This window comes from Lichenostomus cassidix, chromosome 5 (genome assembly GCF_008360975.1).
Source record: "Lichenostomus cassidix isolate B80296 chromosome 5, HeHo_3.0, whole genome shotgun sequence".
NCBI classification, from domain to species: Eukaryota; Metazoa; Chordata; class Aves; order Passeriformes; family Meliphagidae; genus Lichenostomus; species Lichenostomus cassidix.
In genome coordinates, this window is record NC_139486.1 from 22,318,480 (window position 1) to 22,346,407 (window position 27,928).

General features: G+C 39.5%; 1 protein-coding gene across 11 annotated transcripts in view; it reads right to left on the minus strand.

Annotated features, from left to right (window-relative positions):
* Nucleotides 1–4,798: 4,798 nt before the first annotated feature.
* GPATCH2L (G-patch domain containing 2 like) overlaps nt 4,799–27,928 on the minus strand; it is a 39,411-nt gene continuing 16,281 nt past the window's right edge. For 6 of the 11 annotated variants that reach the window (XM_085061726.1, XM_085061728.1, XM_085061727.1 and 3 more), the window contains 3 exons: nt 27,281–27,366; nt 17,848–17,939; nt 4,799–12,741 (listed from right to left, as the gene is read on the minus strand). In XM_085061726.1, the coding sequence (XP_084917852.1) occupies nt 12,569–12,741; nt 17,848–17,939; nt 27,281–27,366 (351 nt within the window). In that variant the 3' untranslated portion in view covers nt 4,799–12,568. Of the gene's footprint in view, nt 12,742–12,779; nt 15,761–17,847; nt 17,940–22,058; nt 22,165–27,280; nt 27,367–27,928 lie in introns of those variants that run through there. The other 5 variants (XM_085061730.1, XM_085061732.1, XM_085061729.1 and 2 more) reach the window with 4 other exon arrangements.

Sequence of the window (27,928 nt, forward strand, 5' to 3'; positions counted from 1 at the left end):
CCACAGACACTCAAGGTGATGTTGGAAACCCTTTGAGTGCATCTGCAACTGAACTCGCTGTCCTGATGCATGCAGCAGCACATGCATCATACATGCTGCTCTAGTCTTCATGGTACTTCTCCACTGATTTTAAGTTACACAGCCCTTCAGAATTCAAAGTCCTGTCTCCTCAGGTTCTGGAGCCAGTAGTTGCAGAGTTACTTGCATATTAACTTAGGGCAGCCTTATGAGAGAGTTTCAGCTGTTGTCTTGCTTTAGAAACTTTATTAGCTTTGATGTTGCTTTCCAAATTAACACCCTGCACTAACCCACATGATCTTTTAGCCTTCACAACACTGAGCTGGTTTGAACTCTGTGGAAAGACAGAAGATCTGGAGTTTACTGACCTTCACACCCCATTACAAAGCCCACCTTTCACTCAAGCTTATGTTTAATGTGATGACATGAAGGGCTTAAGTAATGAGGTATAGTATTCATATGGATATAAACTACCTGAGCAAAGGCCTACTCCTTCCTGTATCTTCTTCCTCCTTTATCTTGCCCCTTGTGTCTCACAGCTTTGCCCCTTTGCCCTTGTTCTGACTCCTTCCTGATCCTCCCACCAGGTGACAATTTGAATTTTAAAGCCATTTACATTCCAAAATGTGCATAATCAGATTTTTATCCTGTACTTTTCTGATGTGACTTTTTTATTATGACATCAAGTACTGACCCATAATAAGGATGTAAATGACCACTTTAATGTCTATTAGCAATATCTGCAGATGCATATAAAATTATAGTATCATCACATAACTACATATTAACCTCTTGAGCTCCATGACAAACTCTCCAGGGAACACTGTATTCCAATTTTCAATTACCAGCAGTAGTTCAGTGACAAGCCGTAGAAGTTGTACTCATCCATATCCTAAACACTTGAGGTACTTGGAGAATGACAGAGAGTAGACACATTCTGAATATACCAGTTCTGACGCTTCCAGCTGCCAGTTATTTCTGACTAGCATTTGGGTTCTTCCAGGAACAAATACACAGTTACATTTAAGTAGACATACAGGTGGGATGTAACTTACCGAAAATAAATTGTGGTTTTCAGCAAAGTTGTTTCTGAGTCATATGATAGTGCACCATCATCACTTTATCCACAGCGATTAGCAGAGAGAAGATAAGGTATACAGCAACATACCATGTGTCATCTTTTATGCTTCTGTTGAGCAACCAATGCACTTTGCTCAGAAAATGCCCACTTAGCACAGGTGTGAGGTGTCATGCGTGAGCAAGGAATGATGTGGACCACAGTATTTTACTGCAAGGATAAGAAAACCACAACTGCAGCTACCTGACCAATCCAAGGTGGTATTAATGGAAATTCAAACATTCTGATTTTCATCTTTCAGGTTAATGGAATCTGTTTGTATCGGAAAATGAGTATTCAGCTGCACACAGAGCCCACCAACCCACATCTAACAAATAAACACTAAAAAAGCTTGTAGAGGGAAGTTGTTTGTGTTTGTCTTTCTGGTTTTTTTAAAGATGCACTAATTTCTCTAGCAGATGTAGACTGAGAGTCCATGGAGAAAGCAGAACAAAACTTAAGATAATAAAGACAATAGTACCATTTTCTCATAATAAACCCTACTCCTTCTTTCCGATACATCTCAGTTGGATAATTATTCTTTGGTTCCAAAGCAGATCTCTGTTTCAAGGACATTCTTCCTGAAATATACACTAAGACTCCTGATATTTTAAAACTTTGCTGAATTGGGCCTTACAGGCAGCCTATCATTTGTTAAACAACAGTCAGGTTTACTTCACTAGACAATCATTACTTTGTAGTTTAGAGAAAATAATCAAGAAGACAATACTTGAAATATCACTGCAAGACATGAGTCAAAATTCATATCATCCTATGATGTTCAGGTAAAAGTATATAAAGTGTGACTGTTCAACAGCAAGTTTTCACCTACCTATTGCTCTTCCGTGGGATGTAATAGACGAGTTATTTCACAGCAGATTCTCTGTGATACTGATATGCATTTGGGCTGCTCTTTCAATCCTTTGAAGTCCAGGAATCATAGTATTTCCAGAGACAAAACGTATTTGGGGAAATTAAAATACCTTTATAAGGAAACTCCAATACAAAGTGAATACATACCAAAGAGTCCTAGCTCAAAAATAAATAATATATATGCACACACATATACATATATCAGGTTACAGATAAAAATACTCAAAAGGGAAGAAATCCCTTACTTGCAATCCTAAGTTGTCCCTCGGCGCATACACTTTACAATAATGCTAAATCAAATGATTACACAGTTTATTATTTTCTTTGAGACACTAAGTTTATATAGAGCACAGAATGCATACCTCCAGAGAGGTGAGGGGCAAGAACTGAAGGAGATTCATAGCAAATGAGTCAGACCCAATGACAGAAAGGACAAAGCAGAAGGCTGTCAGGGCAAAGTTCTCCTGATGAAAGCAACTGACCACCAGCCCTGGAGAGATGCCTGCCTGCTGCCATCTCTCTCTTAGCTGAGAAGCTAGAGAGACTTCAGCAGTAAGGACAGAGCTCTTCGCCTCATCAGTAACTGCAGCTGGATGTGCAGAAGCTCTGAGCACTCATAGCTGCTATGAAAATTTGTAGGAAATGTGATTTGAACCTACAAAAGGGTACAATGTAAGTTCTTGCAAATTGCCAGTGTCTAGGTATCTCATCTTAGGCCCCTCAAATTCAGAGATAACTCCTGAGTTTTGCTCCAGCCTTAAACTCCTCACTTATACAATAAGGGTGACAATAACATTCAAATGTTCACCACATTAATTCATTAACATTCTAAGCTGTCATAGCAGGAGGTACCCTGAAGACACTAACAAGGAAATTACTTCTTTCCTCTTCAGAGTGGAGTCTGGATGCTGTGCAGTAAATAAAGCTTGAAATCATTCTAAGTGAGGGGAAGAAAAAAAAACCACAAGCCAGCATTTGTACATTCAGAGAGTCTCAACTGCCCTACACTAAATAAGGCAGGAACATGGTGTGAAAGGGGGCAGATAGACAGGCTGAGACACACAACCCTCAAACCCAACAGCAAATCATGCAAGTGCCTGACTGCATTGTACTGCACATGCAGAAGGGCACTGATTACAGCAACATGGGCCACTCAAATTGCAGCTCTGTAATCAGAGCACAAATTCTCTGGTTTGTCTTCTTTGCTGTTTGGGGGGTGGATGGGGGTGGTGAAGAAGGTTCCTGTTTTAATGTCGAAATAAATACGTAAGCACATGAAGCCCGTGGTTTAGTCATGCAGCCCATTAATGTGGTGAGGAGGGTGAAATGCCACCTTTCCCAGGTAGCACCTGCACTGTTTCAGTGCAGAACAGCCATACTTCATGGCTCCCTCTCCCCACCCAGGAATCAAACCCTGCACTTCTTATTCCCTCCTTCCTGTCTCCACAGTATCTGAAAGGATCAGCAAGGGATAAAAGATTCACGAAAGCTCCCCTTGCAGCTCACTGGACAGCCAAGAAAGTAAACACAGGACTTCTTTCACTCACCATATAACATTCAGCAGTAGGAGTATCTGGCTCAAAATGCAAACATGTGTTTCCCCATGGAGGAGGGGAGTCCAAGCACTTGCAAATTATTTTGTGAAGCAGGAGGAAGAGCCCTAAGGCAACACTGGCGAACCCCTCAGGAAGCTGGTGTCAAAATTACTAGGAAAACATCAGCATCAGTGCTGGCATTCGTTTATCAGAACCACTGGTCTGCCTTCACTGCACCTGCAGGCAGTCTGTGAGCTATGACACTTCTCAGAGGAAGATTTCTCCAATCTTTAGGCACAATTCTCCAGTCTCCAGGTACAATTTTTAAAGTGTGTTTTGCAAAATCTGTGTGCTACATCTGCCCTATTGCAGCAACTCCTAAGATCTGCTCACATTCTCATATTCAGATACCTGTCACTTCCCCACAAAAAACATATTAAATCAATGCAGCTTACCATTTTGAAACTCTACATTATGTTTTGTCAAAAAACTATTACTAAGAATCTGTTCTTACTGGAAAATTGTTCTATGCCAGCAGAGAACAAAATTTGTAACCCCGATTTGAAATACCCTTTTATTTAGATGTGAGAAACACTCCATTAATATGTAGCAAGTCTACTTGTATTAATCTGTAGTTTCAGTTGAATTTTATGAACTGGAAAAGCATGAAGCAAGCATGGTTTGAAAAACAGCAAAATTGATAAATGCTGTCACAGTCAGCCCTGTTATCGAACTTACCACCAGTTATTCAAACGGAACTGAGAAAATTCTCAGCCCTGGGATGTAAAATTAAGGACATGTAAACAAGAACCATTCAGCCTTTCTTCTTTAAATAGAAATTATTTAAATAGAAGATTTAAAGAAATCTTCTTTAAATAGAAATTAATCCAATTATCAAATGAAATTCTTCAACACTCAAAAAATTACAAAATTGCAAGTAGGTGTAAGACTGAACAAGCTAATAATAATTTTTAGGTATCTGAAATTTTTGACATTAGCAATAGGTTGCCAAGTCTGAGCCCTTCCCATAAGACAATCTACTGCTTCTTGTTCCAACACTTTGTACATAACAAAAATCAGCATATTTCATTGGGAACGCTTCCCAATTCTCACAGGTGCAGCTTGTAGATGAGAGACGAAAATAATTGTTTAGAAATCAGACAAACCTCTACCCCCAATATAGCATTAAAAACTTGAAGCCATTTCCGAAGGATCTTCATCTTTTTGTTTAAAAATATTCAGTCCACTTGGGATCTAATTTTTTACAATTTATTCATTAGAACAGTTAAGGTAAAAGGATTCCTATGTTGTTCCTTCCACAAATATGCATAGCTGTTAATACCGGGACACAAGCACAGGCAAAAGAAAATTCAAAGTCCTCTGCTCATTTGATCTTTGAAGTCACTGTTTTCATGGTAAAAAGGAATGATGCCAATCTATCTTAAAAGGATGTTAGTGTTGGCAAAATGAATAGATATCCATTAAACTATCAGTTGAAACTGACCTGCTCATTTAAATAACATCCCATTTGGGACCGGGCAGATCTGAAGCAGTGACTTAGAAATGAAAGGCTACTTAAGAAACTCTGGAATTGTTTCAAATTCTGAACAGGGAGCATCTCACTTGTCTAGAGACAATGTCCTGACAAACTGGGAAACAAAATCATTACAAAAAAACTCCAAAGAATGGACATGATAAATTACCTCAAATCCTTCACTCAAGTTTGCAATTCAAAGGAAGAAAAGCATAGCAACTCCCTACAGACCTTCAGATTACAGTTTATACTTTATACTTAGGGAAACGGTCAAGGAAGCATGCAGATTAATGGACAGCCCAATACTGTAAATCTAGTCAGATGTCAGCAAAACCTCCCTTCCCCCACTCTCAACTCAGTTCACTTTATATCAGATAAAACACTTCTTTCATATATTGATTTATTTCCAGTTTCTATAATCAGAACAGAGATTCTGCAAGAGCCTCATTCAGAGAATACACATCTTATTTAAGACAGAGGAATACAAGCAGGAATCTTTCTTATTTACATGTTACCCTTAAAATAGAGTCCCAAGAACCCAGAGTCCAATCCCTATCAAACAGTTAAATCTTACGACCTCATAAAACATTTGGGACGCGCACAAGGCAACTCTTCACAGACTTTGAGTAGACTTGTTTGTGAGCTATCTCTGGGAGAGCTCTCTTTGACTCAGGGAGGAAGCTAAAATGCAAGTGATGGTGCTTGAGCTTACTGTCTGGTGATGTCAAAACTTGAGGGAAAATTCAAGGATTTCAGCAGTGCCCAAGGGCTCTGTCCAAGGGTCAGGCCAGACCAGTCTCAGACCATGGCCCTCTTAAAAATGACTCCAGCAATGAAATCTCACATGCACAAATCTAAGCAACCTAGGCTTTAGCTCCAAGTTCATTTTTATGCCCATCTGCAAGACAAAAGATGTTTATTGCTTAGTATTTCCAACTCCATAAAGGGTTTTCACCACACAGGCATGACATCTCTGATCCTCTTCTGATAAAATTAAACAGAGTGAGCTCTTACGTATTGCAAATTATAAATATGATTGGTACAAAATTGCACTGTAATACTGCTAAAGGAAATGCAATAAATTTTAGAATTTTTTTAAAAAATCTGATTTTCTAGGACCTTGTATATTGAAAAGCAGTGGTAAAAACTTTAGTTTCAGACTCAACTGCCTGAATATCACCTCCTATGGTAGTGTTACAGCAGCATTTGGGCAGCAAAGGCTAACAGCATATTTGGATATGTGAGTATATGAAGCCTGAATAGCAATATAGGAACACTCTATAAGGAGTACCGTAAGTGACTCTTACAGTTACTCTGTAATTCTAAAGAATACTTCAAGTGTAGACACTAGAACTGAATGCATATGGATGTGGAATACTGGGGATTTTCATGCAGGAGCACAATTAAAGACTAAATGACAAGTTTTACTGTATGAAGCTTATGAAAAATTACTTCTGTGGGTTAGTAGATTACACAGGACTTGTTGACTGGGCATAGGTATACAGGTCAAAAAAGCCTCATTGTAAAGAACAAGACTTTTCAACTTTACTGGAAAAAGATGCATAGTAAGAACAAATGTCAGGATGATATTAGGGAAAAAATATTCCAAGAGAAGAGGCAAGTTTACTTATAAAGAGGATAATTAATAAGAAAATTGATTACAAAGAAAGATATGCTAATCCTTACTTGATGTTTTCAAACATCAGGACATGCCCTTGTAAAAATATAATTAAATCCAATTGCAGGATAAACACTATAGCCAAAGGTTAAAAAAAGTTTTCTACAGCCTCAGAGGAAGTTTGTACATCTTTTTGAGACAGGACACTGGGCTAAGAGAGCATTAAAAAGAAGTGTCACTATATTACTGCTTCATCCTTACAGTACCCCCCAGGTATCCAAATCCAGTCACTGAGAGAGACAGACTACCAAGACAGGCACACATTTGGTCTGACACAGTACAGCCTTTTTCATGCTCTTTATCCCATTTCCTTCAGAGGTTACAAGGACAAGAGGGCAGATTTGCAAAACCCTTATCCTCATAAATACTGGCATCTTTGCTTTAGGATATAGAATACTCTAGGTCGTAACACAGAGGGCTCAGCAATACTTTTCCTGATTATTGTCTGCAAGTGTATTTATTTTGCATCTTTCTCTGATATAACAGGCTGTACCAGTCTATTTTCAAGTTTTACCAATTCTTTAAGTTGGTATGAGAATTCTCTTTACCTAGAATCTTTACCTAGTATCTCAGTGAGCACATCTTTTCAACTCACTGCACTCACACTGACAGCTGTGTTTGCAGTTGGGAAGGCATTTTACCCACATTCAAGTTGAGAAGGATGTTGAAGGTTCCTTCTGTCTCCACAATGTAAGTCTGTATTGTATGTCATATACTGAGGGCCAGCCACACGTGGGTCTCCAGGCACTGGTGCCAGTTTAGTCTCCCTGCACTTGCCTGTGGCACTATGCACTTTCTTAAAAGAGATGCTTTGGTATAATTAAGACATTACGTTCTCTGTGCTGAGTTCAAGCCTTATACTGGGTAAAAGTCAATGTCCTAAGATAATCTTGTTTTACCTTCTGTATAACAAGTGTCCCCGTAAGCTTTATGCCTTAAGAAGCATTGCTGTGAAGTCTTTTTCCCATATTTGATAGCACAAAATGAGGAGTCTCAATCACAAACCACAAACTGGAACAGAATACAGGAAACAAAGGCACAGAAATGAAGTATCACAAAGAGAATGGAAGTTCATCTTCCTTTGATAGTCTCCTAACAGATTGTTAAAATACATGTTCTGAAAAAATGTAGCATCCTTCACTTTTGCTTTACTAAAAAGTTCTCTGATTACAAACTGTTCCTCAAGACAACAAAGCACAGTTCTTATCCGCTTGGCATAATTTCATTTCAATACCTAGGCACGCATACTGGTTTTTTTGTAGCATCTTCCTTCTTCAGAAGGGGTTACAATAAAAGAGGCACTCCATCACCCTTCCTGTTGCCCTTCCTACAATTTCCTTTCTCATCCTCTGCCCACTAAGCAAACGCCTGCAGCATCCACAAAATAACAGCAAGAGCATCTACAGTTTGAAGGACAGCACTAACTTACTCAATGTCATTATTCAAGAATGATGCTGGCAAGACACACCTCTGCATACCACAATCATGAAGCTAATCTATCATTCAGTAGCACCAGTCCCAGCCTCTAGCAAGTTTCTCTCTAGTTTTGTTTAGTTGCTTTCTTCACTCATTACTGTACCTTAAAATCATAAATCCATCAGGACAGAAACTACATTCTTTTAATTCAGTCTTGTCCGGTACCTACCAAACTGGGCATTAAGCCTGACTAGAGCTCACTGGAACTACTGGAAATGTGCAAAGAACAGCTAGAAAACATGCTTCTCTCAGCTCTTGATTTCTCTTTCACTGAATGTCCATCTTGTCCCTGTACACAAAAGTATGTCATTTTAAGATTGGTCTCTGTCATCTATGAAAAACTGTTGCAGCTGCATGAGGTCCCCGTGACAAGAAGGGTATACATACATCACCTATCTAAAAGGACAGGAAGGAGTATCAGTGGAGTGGCAGGCTAGTCAGCCCTACCTCAGTCCCTTGTAGCTTTATGGAACAAGTTTTGGAAGCCATTTCTAGGCACCCAAAGGACAAAGAGGTGACTGGGAGCAGGCAGACATTAAATGATGGAAAATCAAGCTTATGAACCTGTCTTCTATGATGAAACAATAGGCTCTGAGGATGCACAGAGGGCAGCAAATGCTGTCTTCCTTGACTTTAGTAAGCTTCTTAATGCAGCCTCTCATAGCACCCTTACAGGCCGATGGGGAAGGTATGGACTGTTTAGCAGTAAGAAAGATCAGAGAGAAGCAGGCCAGGTTAAACAATCAATAGTCCGAAATCTGCATGATGGCCACTTATGAAAAGCACGCCTCAGAAGACAATACTGGGATTGATAGTGCTCAGAGATCATTAGTAAACTGGTGGAAAAACACAGAACATACTCTGAACAAGATCAGAAATAATGGCATGTTGAGGAAGGGAGCCACTGATATGCTGGAAGATGGGGGTATCACCAAGAGGGCCTTGGACAGATTGGAGGAATGAAAAGACAGAAACATCATGAAGTTGATGATTAAAATAGAATAGTTCAATTGGAAGTGACCTAAAATGAGTAAGTACTGCAACAGACTGGCCATTTTAGGACTGAATAAAAGTTAAACTAAGGGCATTGTCCAAATGTCCACCCTCTCTGTATAGAAGTATTTCCTAATGTATTAGTACAAATTATCTTCAACATAATTCAAGAATTTCCCAGACTTGCTTGTCACAGCAGTACATGACATTCCCAGGTCATGCTGGCAAAGCTGAAGTCTCCCATAAGGACAAGAAGAAAGACAACTGAAGAAAAAACTGTAAAAGATGGGGAGTCTGCATGTACAGGAAGTGGAATATGAGTGAGCTGTGTATCTTTGAAGCAATAATCACATACTGGATCACCTTCACAGAAGCACAGCTACCAAATCAAGGCATGTTATTCTTTTCTACTCAAGTAATCCACATGGGAAGCAGCATCCTTCACACTGAGTACTGTGTGAGCAGAATGAGTTCTAAGAAATCTGCCTTAGAGAAAAAAAAGAGGCAAAACCAATGGACTTATTTTATTCATCTAGGAATGCTGCAGATATTAAAATCTGTATCAAGTTACTGAAGTCTGAAGATATATTTTGATAAATACCCTGGAGTAACAAGATACATGATTCATTTAGCTTGCCTACCACTCAGAAGAATCAAATTTGGTTGAGAATCTGACTTGTAAATGCATTCTAACCTAGAAATAGGAAAGACAGGGCAGCTGCAATAATTGGAGTCTCCTGGAACTTCCAGAAAGCTGCCATGGCAGGAGGCATGGCTTGTCAGGACAAGACCTGCCATAGTTACTCTTCAGTACTGCCATGGGTACAATCAGCTTTTAAAGACTAGAGAAATCTCCTATGAGATTACAACCTAAGTAAGGGCTTAACCAGATAACAATGCTACTGACCTCAATAGGAAAATCTGATAAATTATCTTCCCCTGCCTCCAGAGAAAAATCACATGGAGCATTGCAACCCACCCCTCCACCACCACAACGAGATGAAGGCTCTAGATTCCCTAACATCTTGTTTTTAAAAGTTTTTAAAGAATCCAGACATCCAGAGGAGAAAAAACTAATTTGGACAATACTCAGAATGTAACAAGGTATATCACAATTGGTTTTAAAAAGGGGAATACAATGGCTAAAATATAACATTTTAGTAATCTAAGTCTGTTGAATAGACTCAAACCAAGAGAAGTTGTAGAGGATACTTCACGAGATCAAAACCACGCAATTTCACAAATGCTCTTTTAGGGAACCACTCTCTATCACTGGAGTAGCATGTTAGATTATATGGCTTCAAATACTAAATTTTATCTGCAAATTTTCAGGAGAATGTGAACCACCTTTCCAATTCACTGTATTCATGAGTACTACATAGTCAAGCTACTACTATTCAGGTTTACCTTCTCTTCACGTTTTAGATTACAGGACCTCCAGTGCCAAACTTCCTGTGCTACCCTTTAGGCACCATTGCTCAAAACAGCTACAAATAAGACAAACCCATGACTACTTTAAAAGAGGAACACTTCTTCCTTCACAAACTGTTACAGCTTGTCCTGTAATCCAAGTGGACCCCTGTATACATTCATTAAGGTAAAAAGGCTTTCCCTGTTCCTAATTAGTTCTAAAATGTACTACCCAAAAAAAAAAAGTATTGAGAATGATTTATGGTGACAAATCTGACAGTTTGCTTGGGCTGCAAAATATAAATCCAATTTGGAAGTCTCCCCAAGAATAAGTAGGTATTAGGGGATCAGACACAGTGTGTCTGTAATATAACCAACTATATTTGTCAATTATGATTTAGCACGTCATTCAATTTCTGTTTTGTGTATATTATGACCATTTCACACTTTAAAACAGACTTAATATAAATCACTGCTTCATATTCTCCCAATCAAATCTGTGCCTCAGCCATTAGATTTATAAGAGAGCAGAACACTGCAAAACCACTAAAATCATGCAAATTTTGCTATCTGCTTAAGGGTGCTAGATGCACCTCCACAATCAAAAGAAATTTTACAAGTTTAAGTAGTCCTGTCTGAATGCTCCACACAATGAGGAAAGCAGAAAGTTCTATTCATACAAATAGATCCTATTTTAAAAGGACTTTAAAAGCTGTGAAGCCACCTGTCCCTTGGCACATGCCATACAGGTACATATTTGGAAAACACAGTCAAATAAAAGCTCCAGAGTAATTAAAGAGAGGGAAAAAATCCGTTTCCATATATTCTGCAACACAGAAGGTAACAGCAGACCAAGTAGAAGTTCTATGAAGAGAATTTCTTTAGTGTACACTGCAATGTCATGTGCAATCATCAGCAGGTGGAGACGCATCCAGTGGGTTTAGCAGACAATACTTTTGAAGGGAGGGAAAGCATGATACAGAAGGAGTATGATCTATACACATAATACTCTGAACTCAGAGCATTTAAATGGCTTTTTTGTTGAATGGCATGTTAACTTCAACAGCAAGCAGCTTTTAGAAACACTAACAGACATTTTTTAATTTATACACTGAGATATGGACGTTTTGTATAATCTTCCACCATACTCCAACAATATTCAAGGGTCTACGTTTCTATCCAGGACACCAGCTTGCACATTTATATCCAAGTAGTTCTCCCAAATCCTTGTCCAGTAGGGGGCTTAAGAATGAACATGCAATATACAATAAAGACTGATGACATTCAGAACAAGGGAGAAGGAAAAGGCCTAATGGACAACACTGCCAGTGAGCTAATGGCAGTTTCTATGTAGACAAGCACCATATTTGCTTTGCCGGAAGCAACATGATTTGAGTTCATTAGCACATGGCCTGAAAACATTCTGCTAACACAGAATCCAGTTTCCATGTTTCCACATGTTAGTATTCCCTCCTCATTGCCCAGCCAAGAAATCCTTCTGGCCTGGAAGAAAGCAGGGGGAGACTTCGGCCTCCCTGAATGGCAGTGGGACTTTCACCCCAAAAAATGCCAAATACACAAACAAAAAACATGTCCAGAGGGTGAATAAAGATCTGAAAACCCAAAAGAACCTGCACATGACCCATTACATATGAGCTGGCATCAGGAAAAGAGATGAATTCATAATAAATACAGCAATAGCAAGAAAATTTCTAAAAGCCAGTGCGGTCCCAACACTGATTACCTTTTCTTAAACACAGATTCACAAACATGACTTAGGTATGTGGGGCACACAGACCAGTCTGGATGATGGCACGTATCACACACCAATACTGAAGATACCACTACTGCCAAACAAGATGTTTGGTGCAGACACACACCAGAATCAAATACTTCCAAAATCAAGCAAGCTTTTACAGTTGCAATGCTTCCTTTCAGCTGTATCCAGGGCTCTTCTCTGGTGGCATTTTAAAAAAGTTGCTGGAGGCAGCAATAGTAGATTTCTCAGCTGCTGGTGTTTTCCCAGCCCACTCAGAGTTCTGGGATCTCAAGGATGGTGTTGCTGGTAGCTCAGATTCTGCAGCATCCATGTGGACAGATAAAGTTGCTGGAATATAAAATTGCAGGAAAGGGGAAACAGAGGAAGAGGGTAGGAAAGGGCAATAAAAAGAAGTTAGAACAACTCACTTCATGGCAAACCCCTCATATATATAATTTCATTTATGAAGATGTTATTTATTGAATACCTACGAATATGACTTCCTATAAGTTCTCCATCCAAATTCCTTCGAAACAGCGGTTCTTCATAGCATTAACACCTTTGCTCTAATGATTCACACATTCAAAACTGTAAGTTCCCAGTCCACTAAATAGTTCCCTTAGTCAGACTTCCTGTTGAAAATCGAAAGTTTTAGCTATCCCATATTTAAACTGAATCAATTCAAAATCATTCATCTGAAGATAACTTGGACTCATTGCAAAGACTCAATTAACTCTGTATTTGAGACTTTCAAATGAAGGCATGGAAAATTTCTCTGAAGGCATGGAAAATTTCAGGTTGCTATGCTCATTTAAAGAGGAAAGCATGTCTCCTCACCCAGTAAGGGCAGTACCATCAAACTCCACTTGTATCCAACATGGTAAATCAGCATATTATGACAAGAAGCTACTTGCCAAGCTAGGTTGAAATCCATTCTCATTTTCTCTGTATAACCACTGCTTCAAAATGGGACAGGCTATAATAACCAGAGAGATTTGCAGACCCATAGCTCAACCCAACAGTTGCCCAAATTTCCAGAAGGACTGTCAAAAACCTAGAGATATGAGAGTTTACTCCCATTCTCAGTATCCCGAATCACTCAATCCTCACAAGCAGAACAGAGCAGGGCAAAGAAGAGTAATTGCCATAGGAGTCTTTGGGGCAAACAATTTTTTTAACAAGTAACGGCTTCAATACAAAACACATTTCTTCATTGTAGTCTCACAACAGATAATAGTTGTTTATGTGTTTTAATTACAAGTTGTGTCTGCTCCTCTGAAGTGGATGAAGGATAAAGAGGCCTCAGCAAGCCTCAACTAAAAGACAGATTGCTTTGAAGTTTAAATAAAAAGTTGGTTCAATGCTTGAGGTTCCACAGTCAGTAGATCTGGAACCCCAACAGTTGCTTCTGTATATCCAAAATGGTGAGTCATTCCCATACAGCTACAACATAGCTGATAAAAGTACACTGCAATTTTATGTCTAGCCCATCACCTTTCTCCATCTGAAGGCCATATGAAACATCAAAAAACCACCAACAACTAATTCAAAGTCCTTAAACTCACAGTTGCCACCAATACTATACTATGTGTCCCTTGCTAGCAGCCTCCCCATTCAGGCTCTCCATCTTTCCCCATAAAAACAAAAAAAGCAAAGGACTGAAACTGGCTTCTTGTTTCTGGGTATGATAAACCACCATGACAAAGAGTGAATAATTAGCAAAACATAGGAAAGGGAAAATTCACCAAATAGCTACTACTCATCAGACTGTTCTCTGATAAGCAGTTTCACAGGCTGCTAACTGTCACCTTTTTCACAAGCTAAGTGTGAATACATGCCAAGGCAGACTAAAATCTATTTACGTCGATTTTTACCCCAGACTGACTGTAATAGCTGAATAGGATGCCAGTTACCATGTGCACTGCTACATACACAGAGGATTGAACCACATAAACACTAAAAACATCAGTGGAAAGATTGATAGTTGTTCACCATTTATTGCACAACCATGTGTACTTGTGGCCTATTCTGACAAACTGAAGACAGACATGACAGTCTTCATCAGACTCCTTTCAAACCAGAGAAGAACTTCCATGAGAATAGCATTTTATGCAGTATTTCTCAGACAAGCTCTGCTGTGCCACTGGGGACATTATTTCAAATCTACTGTACTGCAGTGGAAAGTAACTAAACACAAGGACACTATCCATGCCTTCGAAGCCTCAGATCACTGGAAGGTCAAAGGACTTTTACCACCACACACTTTCTTTCTCCCTAGGCATTTGCTGTTGGTCACTGAGTTGGATGAATCTCTGATCTAATCCAGTACAGCCAGCCTTAACTTCCTCCAGATTTCCTTATTCTACTGCCAAACTACACCAGTCAGATTTTTGTTCTTATCTGGTGAAAGCCTCAGCCTTAGGGCCCATGCTGTTCGCCTGTGTAGTACGCAAAACATTAACTTTAATTTTCAATCTCTCTGAATATTTGCATAAGTTTGCCCAACTTAATTTTGATAACAGTCACTTCCAGAAGTGCAAATTAATTCTAAATTTTCTACCGATTTTTTGTTGTTCTCAACAGCTATCTCAGTTATAGTATTTAGCTAGTTAGCCTCAAAGAGCAGGATTAACACCACAAGTTTAATGCTATAGCAATACAATTGAAACCTAGGCACTTCTACAGTAATGCAATTTTTTTATGTTCATACAAGAGTCTCTGGCAGAAGATACTTTACCAGAACTCATTAATACTCACATTCATGAAAGCATGTGAGAAGACATGGAATAATGCTTGGTTCCCAAATAAACATTATCTCTACCTCTCTTCTCTCATTCCTGCACTGAGGAGGGAAATAGCATCCACATCTCATGTGGCTTTTATTAGCATCTTCTGATTTCAGCCAAATTCAACTCAAAACTTTCTGTGGATGGTGGGGGGCTGAGGCGACAGGGGAAGATTTGTAGCTGCGTGTTTAAGAAAGAAGCTAAATTCATCACAATGACAGGGGATAGTGTTGGCAGAGATCTGAGCTATTTATTCTTTTAGGAAAATCCTATAAAGAATGACACGAGGAAGCCTCTATCTGCAGTCTTGTTCATCACAGTGGTGAGGAGTCTGATAACAGATGTATGCAGTAGCGTGATTTAGTGCCGGGAGCTGGCCCCTGATGTGTATTAATACAGCGGCAAAGCGGAACGAGCCCCTCTTCATCACTCATCTCTATAAAAGAGGTGGAATCCGAGATGGCCCGATGTTCGGCAGAGCAAGCCCATTTGTTCTGCTGACTGATGAAGCCAGCTCAGGCTGTGTCCTTCACCTCCATGGGGCACTCAGGTTGCAAAAAAGGAGATCACTGAAGCAGGACCTGGTCAACAAGTGAGACGAGAGCGGTTGGACTCAGCTAAGGAGCTATTTAAGGGCAAAGAAATCCAGCACTCTGTGCCTGTATGACAGCCACAGGCCTGCATTCTGATTTACCTGTGCTTCACCTTCTGCAGAAGTAAAACACCACAAACAGAAAAAGCCTCAGAAGTAAAAAAATGAGGCTGCCATGATTCCTCAGGCACACAGGAACTCCAGTGTAAGGCATTTATATAGGGGTGAGTAGACGCATGGAAAGGGAGAAAAATCTTTATCTCATCAATATCCAACAAATTTAAGAGTGCCCAATTAATTCTACACTATTGCAGAATAATACTATGTATCTTTTTAGGCATTAGTAATTCCATAGCAAAATCCCCTTTGACAGAAATAACATCAGATTCCAGAAGTTTCCTTCCAAGTTACATGTTCAGGTTGTGCTTCAGCTATAATTGCGAGTTTGTTGTAGAATGTCATCTAGAACACAGCTTCAGTTACCCAATCACAAAAGTTTCTTTCCACAAGTCAGTATTGTAGCAAACCCTCCCCACAGCTGTTCACTTTGCTGAGGATATTTCTAAACAGGGTTTGAGGAAGAGATCTTTACTATTTCTGACCATTTAAGACTTTGCAGGACTTGTCTCTTGATGTGCAGCACTTCTCTCTTGATGATCAGCACAAACATGCAGTCCATACACTAATAACAACACTCCTTCCTTATTTTGTAATACATAATAATCTTCTCTCCCTCATCCATAATAAGAATATTTCCCAAACTCCTGTGCTAAGTTCAAACTCCAGATGCACTCGCAACTCTTCAAAAAGGGATTCACTATACAATTTGCCTAATTAGGTAAGTACAACTTAAATAGTATTTTGAAACATGTAGGTATAGAAGCAGGAGCTCTGCCTATAGAAGTGGCCAGTAATGCAGTACAGACTACATTCTGAATAATACATAAATGGATAGGTAACTGGGGACGGTGAGACACTAGCACTCATACCAAGAAAACCTAGTATTCCAGGGCTAAAATTCTGGGGTTACAGATACTAACCCTTTCACTACAGAAGTTTGAATAACCCAAAATGAAATATTCAAAAGCCAAGAAAGAATAACTTAAATAAATAATCAATAATAGATGAGACTTTTGCTGAGAAACTGATCATTAATGTTCTTTTATCTTCTTTTTTAATACAGAACCTTTCAGATAGTTTGATATCCAGATCTGCAGCCTGGAGAGAAAGCTCAGCTTCCTTCCCTACTTCATTATTCTACTGTCCACAAGCCCAAGGAGGAAACACAAACTTCTTCCTATTCATCATCAGTTTCTTTAGTCTTCCCCACTGTTTTCACATCTCCATTTTTCCCATAAGCTTACCTACTACCTTATTACTAGATTACAAGAACCGTTTTTTAATAAACTAGTTGGAAGAACATGTGTTGGAAGATAGTCACAAGATAGGGTATGGGGAGAGGCCAGAAAAAAGCATCCCAAAACCCTCTGTGTTCTCCAGATTAAAACTTTTTCATATTCTGATGAGTAATCAATCACTTTCCAGAAATTGGCCACATGAAAATAGACCAGCATTTTAATGACTACATCCCCAGAGCAAGAAAAAGACAAAAAGTAACTATTTTCAGCCAGAAGAGTAAGACAACCCCCAGGGAATAAGGGGTCTCACCCAGTGATGATACAAAAATTGCCAGATTTTCGCTCCTGTGAAAGTGTCTACAAATACCTTCTCATAAAGGGCATCAAAGCCACCAGCTAATGCCAGCCCAACACACAAGGAACTCACTGTGCATACTGATCAAGTCCCTACTACAATGGACTGCATAATTTAGGACAGTGGAAGTAACACCTTATAAAGAAACAGATTACTATTCACTGTACAGTGAAGCACTGTAATTTATATTAACTTAATATCATTACGTTGCCAAAAATTTGTTTAGTAGGCAGCTTTTGATGCTATGCAAAAACACATTATAAGCTATCTCAAACATTTCATTGGTTTCAAACCAAAGTAATACTACTTTCGCCTACGGCACTTTGCTCAAGGGGAATGACTTTAAAAATGCTGGCAGGTTACCTGATGATGGGCTAGACATGGAGGCTGCAGCTGGCTTTCGTTTCCTCTTGATGTCCCTTGAGCATGGTGGTCCCAAGTGGACATTTGTTTGCCTATGGAGAAATTAAAACAAATTAAACTCCATTCCAATATCACGTTTCTGTAAGACTGACCAGTCACCTCCAACTCTTAACTTCCTATCAGCTTCTTAACTAATAAGCAGCACAAACCACAAGATTCTCAGGGAAGTTTTGCTCACATTCTTTGTCAAAATACATTATGTTCCCATTTCTTTTAGGAGCTCACACATAAACTGCTCAGAAGAATAATTATTTCTTAACCTTTAAAGGATCGGGTTTTGTATTAACTTTAAAACAACTCCTTGCATACTTAAAGATGTGATGAAGCAGTGATATGACATATGTACTACAATTACTTCAATACAAGACTAACAAATGCCTGCAGGATTGCTCTTTAAATAAACAGTGTAATGTTTGCTCCTTAGTCAGAAATTATTTTGCAGTCTATTTGGAACTGTAGAGTCATCTTAAAATGTACCTACAACGCCAAATGTCCATGCATATTGTTTCCAATACAGTACTAAGTTCATAAATGGGAACGCAAAACCATCTCATGCATTTTCTAAATCATTACTTCCTTATCAAAGTGCTGTGCAAACAGCTGAATCGGGCTTATGGCAGCCTTGCTGCAACTCTAAACTGGCTGAAAGGCATAATCTGCTCTTAGTATCAACCGTTAAGTCTGAAGCCTACTGATCGCCATTTCAGTTTAATCATTTGCCAGTTAGGAAGTAATCATTCGCCAGTTAAGAAGAAATCTGTACTGTTGGAACTGACGTGAGCTGAGAATTTCTCCAAGTTATATACCTGAAGGAAGTAGAGAAGTTTAATTCGGAACAGTCTCTGCAGCAGATCAGAGAACTTTCTCAAATACCATCCATAATGAATACAAATGCATAATTTAGCAATGACATTGGGTTCAAATCCCTTGTCTGATATAACAGACTTGCTTTGGCAAGTTCCTTGGTCACTCTTAGCATCAGATCTGATAAGCAAAATACAGAACTACAGTGCAAATAAAATCAGTTAAAGATTGTGAGGTGCTTCCATGGTGTAAAATTTGGAACCATGTAAGTTTTGATGATTAAGCAATGAAAAGCTTCTATGTCTTCAAAGCTTGTTATTATGATTTTTTTAAAATCCTGAAAGTTTAACAAACATTTTTATCATGTACTAAAACCTTTTACATAAAACAAAAGGAAAGGTCCATGGGTTTTTATTTCCATGACAAAAATCAATTAAAAGAAAACAAACTTAAACCAGCATATTTACAATATGTATAATTTTAGATGCTGTATTTATGCAAAACCAAACTGTGCTATTATATCTATACAGAACAGTATAGGGACCACAAAAAAATTGCTATCCTAGTCCAGTCTGAATGGTGCTGTGTCTACCTACTTACCAGTAAAAAAAGTGCAACCACAAAATAAAGGAAATACCTACTGTTCCACCTTCTCGACTAAACTTCAGAAGTTCTACAAGAAGTCTACAAGACCTGTTCTCTAAATCTGACATTGAAGAAGAGTTTCAAAATTTTTTTAATTGTGCTAAGTTTCCCAGCCAGCCAGTTTTTCAAATCTGGGAACACATATTAATACAACCAGACGAAGTCTCCTGAGGGCATTGAGTGTACTTTCAGTAAACTCACCAAGACCAAGTGCCAGGTCCTTCACTCTGGCCTCAACAACCCCATTCATCACTACAGGCTGGGGGAAGAGTGGCTGGAAAGCAGCCCAGAGGAAAAGGGCCTGGGGGTGCTGATTGACAGCAGCTAAACATGAGCTAACATGTGCCCAGGTGGCCAAGAAGGCCAGTGACATCATGGCTTGGATCAAGAATACTGTGGCCAGCAGGATCAGAGAAGGGATCAGTCCCCTGTACTTGGTGAGGTCACACCTCAAGTTCTATGTGCAGTTTTGGGCCCTTCACTACAAGAAGAAAATTGAGGTGCAGGAGTGTGTCCAGAGAACGGCAATGGAACTGGTGAAGGGTGTGGAGCACAAGTCCCATGAGGAACAACTGAGGGAGCTGGGGGTTTTTAGTCTGGGGAAAAGGAAGCTCAGGGAAGACCTTATTGCTGTCTACAACTACCTGAAAGAAGGGTGTAGCCAGGTGGGGCTTAGTCTCATCTCCCAGTCAACTGGCAAAACAACGAGAGGACACAGTCTCAAGACATGCCAGGGGAGGTTCAGGTTGGATATCAGGAGGCCCTTCTTCAAGGACAGTGTTGTCAAACAGTGGAATGGACTGCCCAGGGAGGTGGTTAGAGAAACTATCCGTGAGGGTGAAATGCTTTCAAGAATACTGGTAAACCTATAAAATGCACATTCAAATCTCATGTTTGTACACTGAAGTGACTCACCTTTAAGCAATTTTGCGTATGCTAAAAACTGCTTCTGTACATAACTGTAAATAGTGGCTATATACTGTTTTAACATAGCTGTAACCATGTATTCTGAAACATCTAAACATGCATAGCCTGAGGAAAAGATTCAGGTTTTTATTTTGCATCAGTGACACAGCATTATATTACTAACTACATGACTACATAATTATATATAATAATCCAACTAATTTTAAATAATAACAACAGTAACAACAAAAATAATTTTAAAATGCTCCCTTTTTTTATGAACTTACACCAACATTAGCCAGCTGACTCTTGGTGGAGAATCACTATGGACTAGGAAAGAAGTATGCACTATCATTTCCAAGTGACTTTATGCAATTTTTCCCAGTTCACAAATGTTACACCTAGATTTTGAGTAAGTGCTCCTGGCTCTCAGCTATATACTCAAACATCTACCCTTACCTGGAAATTACATAGGGGAAACAAAAAAAAAGAAAAATGAAAACAGAAGAATCTCAAAATCCCTTCCTGTAGTGAAAGTAAAGGCAAATCATACATCAGCTGAAGGCTACTAGCAAGGATGCTGTATCTAGTAGCCCTGCCTCTACGACATAAAGGCTCAGAGGTCATAAATTGTCTCTGTAACATGTTTTTCATTCAGGTTTATCCTTTATTGATCACCCACACTTCAGTTAGTAAATCAGGAACCTATTGATTACTCACTGGCTCTGACTGACCCAGTGGTAAAAGTGTCATTTCAAGTGGCTGGTGCACTTTACAGGCACCATAAATCTGCATGCAGGGAATCTCCAGGTGGTAGATACCTTCGGAGAGAGAAGAGGACTGCATGCAGGCATGATAGTCCTCATTAAGGCATGGCCAAAAATGATGTCTGAGGTATAATTTATGAAATACGCACATTTTTGGTAGATATATTTTTCAATGTAAATTTCTAATCACTAGCTTGCATACAGGTCTATATCAGTGAGATAATAGAATTAGTGAATCCCAGTTTAACAGTAGACTCCTACAGACTCCTACAAACACCACCACCACCAGGAAAGTCAAGTTGTAGATATGCACAGCACCCAACGTACCAGTGGATAGGCTGAACTATAAAATGTGAAAATATCACTGACACGTTGCAATGATTAATCAGTTCTTCTTCCAAAGCCAAATTTTAACAACTCTTCTGAACAGTTAAAAATTACTCTGAAGTAGACTAGAACAGGAAAGGCTGACAGAAAATGCATACTTTTGCATTGTCACTCCCACTCTGTGAAGAAGTCTGAGACCAGAACTTCGTGAGATTAAAGATGTAGGGCTAAACTGATAAACTAGAATAGGACTTACACTGTCCTTACTAGCCTTCAATCTCTTCTGCAAGGCCTCTATGCTTTCTTCAATGTTGCATAAACAGTAACGACAAAATAATTCCCTGGATTCTTTTGGACTACGACAGGTTGATCATAAGAAAAGAACCAAAGTTACAGTCCTAAGTCACAGGTGGATCTGACAGGTGACCAGAGACTAACATGAAAACCTAGTTTACAATCTAGAGATTGTAAACTAGAGACTGAAATTCTAACCTGGAAAGAGAAAAAGGAGAACACACGTAGAGAAACATATCAGGATCCAAAATGTGACTGTTTTGTTGGCTGCAATATATTCAACTCACACCGCAGTCCCTCACTGCCAGGAGTTAGTGAATGAAAAATTACACATGTATAGGAAAAGTGGCTTTTGACAATATGAAAAGTCCATGGCATCTTTTTGACAGTGGTAATATTTTTTGTAGTCACAAACAAAAGGAATTATTCAGGAAATATGGATCTGTCTTTAATGTAGAACTTATGGTACCCAGTTCTCTGCAAGCAAGTCATGCTGGAAAAAAAACAGGCTTTCCTATGCAGAAAGATGAAATTCATGATAGTTTCTAATGTGTCTGAAGTAATGCTTCCTTTCATTTCTTTTCCACATATTTGTTCTATGACTTTATTTACATGCTTTTTAATGAACTGTAATTGCACACACAGGACTCCCATCTCACTTCTACAGTTTGAGGTGACTGTGCATTGGAGCTTACAACTACTTTACATCTAAATAAAACACCACAGTATTTTAACAGAGAATTAGGACTGGCAATACAATCTGTAGGAGACAATACAGAGCACAAGCAGACACCAGCCCACAAAGGACCTTACTGAACAGCATCAGGCTCCTGAAAACTTCACTGTGAAGTCTAACTTGTCATATGAAGTCCACTCTTTTAAAATTCAGGGTAAAAGCCAGCTCAGTCTCACAACAAACATCTCTGAAAAGGCCACACAGAGCTAAATGTGACAGTCTGTGGCCTTCTCGGAGGCAGGAGGCACATTGCACACTTGTGGGTGTATGCCTCTTGCTGTAATCTCACATCATCCAGTTTGTCTGCCTACACTCTATTCTAACCCTATCCTTAGAGGAAGCAAAGCACGTGGATTATGCAGTGAAAGTGAGAGGCAGTCATTAGTCTACTGCTATACAAACAAGGGATGTTATTCCTCATGTTAAAGTGAATATTAATAGAGACTGCCTTTTAACAAAGATACTGCTACTAAAACTCCACACAACCCAGCTGTTGCTGTTGTGATGCTGTATTCAGAGCAAACACAAGCCAAATGAAAGCCTCTTTCTCTAAGCCCTGAGGTGTTACCTGAGGCTGTTGATGGTGGCTTCACAAAATTAATAGCAAAAGAGGAATTCTTCCTCCTCTTTGACTACAGAACCAGCTGGGCTCCAGTCTAATCTGCACATAACATGTGCAAATCAATACAAGTTGCTCGTCCTATCTGCACGCAAAGCTCCCACGCGTGCAGGTGGTTATTGCCATCACATCACACTGTGGATATTCCCGATGCACAGCAGTCTCCTATGCCCTGCAGAGCCTCATGGGAAGGCTTCTAGTACACATTTTCAGATTCCAAAATCACTAATAGGTCAGCTCACTTCTTAAATCATCTGAGTCTCATTGGTCTGCAGCAGCAGCAGTCTGTTCCCCAAGTAAGCACTATAATGATGTGGCAATTCCATTCCTAAAAGTCTGTGTGTGGCAATTGCAAGTGAGCAAATTTTCTCCTTGTTTTTCATGTAAGCACTCTAAGCAGAGACAATGTGATCCCATATATTGAATTCCCTATTTTCACAGTGAATTGAACTATATCTGTGCCAGAAAGACTCCTGCTATTTGTCAGACCTGCTGAGTACACAGATTTGAAATAGCAAGTAAAAAAAATTCTGAAGCCAAGGAGAATTTATTTTTCACTCCAGAGAATTAGGATTCATCAAAATGGGAACATTAGACCTCAGTCAACTGCATGTGACACTAGGTTGATAGCTGCTTTCATTGCATGCCTGTCAGAAGAATTCAGTTATATTCCCAACTGGAATATTAGCCAGGCTTTAGCAAAGGAGACATGAAAATGCTCCAGCTAAATGAAAAAAGAGTTAAAAAAATAGGAGAAAGATGCCTAAGGCAGTTGGCAGCAAGCATTTTTACATAAAGCACATTCCGGGAAGATAAAGATGTGTGGATAGGTTGCCTAGAATGAACTGGATACTGTCCTGGTCAGGCAGGAAAGTATGAAGTTGTGGACATCTGCTCACTCCTTTGGCTGCTTCAGAAAAGACTTAACATTGCAGGCAATCCCTGTATTTCCATATGCTTGGATAAGAGGGCAGAAATATCAGGATCTCTGCATACAGATACAGAAGTACAGAATAAGATTTATTTTCACGAGCGTATTTCTAGAGCTGGAACTACAATTTGAGACATTCAAGTCTGTTCAATTAATAAGCACCACCAAACCCAGAGTATGGGGCAAATGACTAAATGAGGAGATCACTCACCCCTCTACATCTTTATCCCAGGTGCAAGGCAAGATGACAGACTTGCTTCTAAATCAGATTAAACTCTAGATTTACAGTTAATATTAACGGAGTACATGCAAAGCAATTTTCTTTATCTGTACTGTTCAACAGTCTAACCCATTCTTCAAGTCTCCACCTTCAACATCTACCTGCCATCTGAGGTCCACTTGTCCTATGACCTCCAGTGGGAACATTTAATTGGTTTTTTCACCCATTTGCCAAGGCTAGGCAAATAATATATGGCATTAGGGACAATTTATCTTCTATCTTCCTCTCTTATTCTGCCTGTCACCCAAATTAAAGAGAATATTGGTTCTAGGCTCTTCTGAAACTCTTACCCTGCCACAAGGGAATAACATTCCATCAACCAACAACCTACATCTTCTCACCAACAGAACACTGAATAACCAAAATCTAATAAGATATTCAACTTCAGCCTATAAAAAATCCTCTTAGGCAGAAGGAGTTCAAGAAAAAAATTCTGTTCAGACCACGCTTCCCAGAGAGGTAAATGGGCAGAGGGGAAAGAGGGGAAGGATCCCTTGAGTTGCCCATGCAAGTCTCTTACTTGCTCGCTTTTAGCAGTCTGCATCGTGAAGTCAAAACCTTAACAGACAAGACATGATTAGCAAACGCTTTGTGCTCTTAAAGGAGAGTAATTATAGGCATGTGAAAAAAGAAGAGATCCCTGAGGTACTCTTCCTTGCATGCCTCCCAAGAGGCAACAGGGCCATTAAAAATTCCATGATGAAGAGGAAAAACAGTCTGGGAACAGCCAGAAGGCAATACAGCAAATTAATACACCAGCCATCTCTTGGGAGGACTGCAAGAAAGCAGAAAACTCTCCTTGTTTCACAAAATAAAATTATACCACTAATGATAACAGTCACCACACACACAAAACTGCTTCTAATGACGGGTGTGAAATTCCCAGTGCTGTGCATACACTTTGAATGAAAGCTCTTCTCATCACAGACATAAATCAAGAAAGGTAGTGTACGATTTATACAGCCTTTCAAATAAGACTTCCCAAGGAACCTTCCACATAGGCTTGTCAGTGTCAAGGAGGTTCTTTCTCAACCCTCAGCTGTGCTCAGTATTCTGGCCTTCAGCTCTGCTTAAACAAAAGTACTGGGTTACCAATTTTCCAGATGAACTGTACCAAAATCCACCATTGAGACAAAGAAAACATTTCCACAGCAATGACTCCACTTAGTAACTATACTCCACTGGACACACCCCGTGATAGTAGAAACTAAACAGAGAAAGGCAATTTTTCATGGCATGACATGTTAACTGGGCCAATAGCTTACCTGAGCTTACAGAGATCACCTGAACCTCCTGTAAGAAAATGGACTACTAACTAGTAGGCTTGACATGTAAAAGCTAAAGAACAACTACTGTCAAGAAAACATTTCTCTGAAGGAACAATTTCCTTCTGTGCCCTTAGCAGCTCTTCACATAAAGCAAGCTCCTTGTACCAAAGAGTTCGATCCTTGCCACATACATGAGGCCAAAAAACACATTAATTCTTTTCGTATTTCTTTCTCCTATAAAGGTTCTTGAGCACATTTTATACTAAAACAGGAACTACTTTCTCAAGTAGTAGAAAGTAGTTTCCAGGCATTTAAAAACACAACCATGTCTGGGATGGTAAAATTTTTCTGTCAACTTAGTAACAATTCATCAGTGATTATGTTTGTCAAGACACCAGTCACCTGTTCATTAGAGTAGGGAACCAAACATATATATTAATTGGTTAACTAGACTATATACCCAGCAAAACCTAGTAAACAGAATCCCTCCAGGTTTAGAAATTCCTTGCAGAGAGCTTGGCTTTGGAAAGGGCCTTCACTGACCATCATAAACATAGAGATTTTGCCCAGTTTGAATTTGCAAGCAGGATTTGTCCAGCTCACCTTCCTGGAAGACAAACTTCTGTAATGCACCAAGTAAAACACTGGAGGCACAAGAAAGGTTATCCTAGCTCAAAATGAAGAAGCCAATCAATCTTCTTGCTTCACAGGCAGAAAACATCCCCAGAGTGGGGCAAAAGCACAGAAAGGAATCAATTTGCTGATGCACAATCTTTTGAATTCTTTTTTCTTCTTGTCCACTTGAACATTTAAGAGCTGATTTCTTCCTCCCTCCCCTTTTCCAGCTTTAACATGCTGGCTACAGCAGCATGAGGTCATGGTGCGACATCGCAAAATTCCCTGCAGAAGCCAGTGGGAAGAGAGGCTTTGCTGGGTGAGTGCCAAGCTTCTGTTCAGACACATCCAACCTTAGTACATTTTTCATGCTCTATTTGCTAATTAACAAGGGAAAGAAAGCCATGAAGCTGAAAGTCCAGACATTTCTTTCAGACTGGGTCCCTGGTACAAGCACATAAGCAGAATTGTGTCCAAAGCAAGGCTTTGTCTACTTGCACAGGGAAAGAGCTCAAGGGCACCTTACCTTTAGATAGTCACCTGCAGCACAAAAACAGGAGTCACCTCTAAGGCCAACACTTGAATTTAATTTAGGATTAGTCAGCAGAAGGTGCCTGAATAGTATATTAACCTGGACTATGCCGACTCAAATATACCTAACATCTGGCCAGACCAGATCTAAATTTCAGCTATTGCTACAGAGAAAGATATCAAGCCATTAGAGGTCACCTCAGGTGAATTCTTAATCTGCTCAGAGGGTCTATTTTAGACACCTAGCATACCAAAATGGTTCAGCATGTCACCCACATGAGTTTGTCAGCATTTTTCCTCTCATCTTGTTCCGATTTTAATAGTGGGCAATGATACCACATGCATTTGTACTTATAAAACAGACTTGCAGCAACTCACTGCACATTTCAGAACAGATTACAGTTAATTCTAGAGGAACAGTATGTTCTGCCTGTCTGTCATACACTGTTTCATTTACTGTAAGTGCTTAGTTTATTGAGACTCTCAATTATTGCATTACCGCATTTTACACTAAGTTTTAACATGTTTTTCCTAAGGAAAAGTGCGTTAACTTACAGGTCCATGAGTATTGTTCAGATCACACAGTACTACTGAATACATCCATGAGAGGGAAGTGAGACAACCCCGACAGAGCAGAGCAAGGGAGTTACCTGGCAGTGCAGTGTGCTGGTGAGCATCTTCGGTGGGAAGCATCAGCAAGCACATCCAGAGAGTACAGAGGAGATAATGGATTGAACTGGAAAGTCAAGAGATTTTATTTAAGCCGAGCATTAAAAGAAATAGGGTCCAGATACAGCTCCTCAGATCTACTTTTTTAGCTGTTCATACAGTATAAAGAGACCTTTCTGGCACTTCAAGGGGTGAAACTAGATGAGAACAGACTCTCACTTCAGACAAAAGGCTAGCACAAAGGGTGAAACAGCAAATCTCATAACCACCTTCTCACAACAGACAGCCTTAGCACACTCCTCTTCTAACTCACATTATTAAAAACGCTGGTTGACTAAGAGCGTAAGTGCTCTACTGCTGCATGCCATGAGAAAAAAGCCTGCTTCTCCTTCAGAAAGCCTCTTGTCTACCTTCCCACTCAAGAAAAAAAGTCACATAACACAATCATGCAAGCACAGAACCTTCCACAGAGTAGTTCCCGAAACAGACTTTAGAAGATTCAGATACACCAGGTTAAGCTCACAATGAGCTCCCAATTAATTCCACAGCAAGTGAGTTGCTCCTTCCACTCCCAAGCAACCTCACAAGCTGTCATTGCAAACTGCTTAAAACATATTTCTAAAACAATG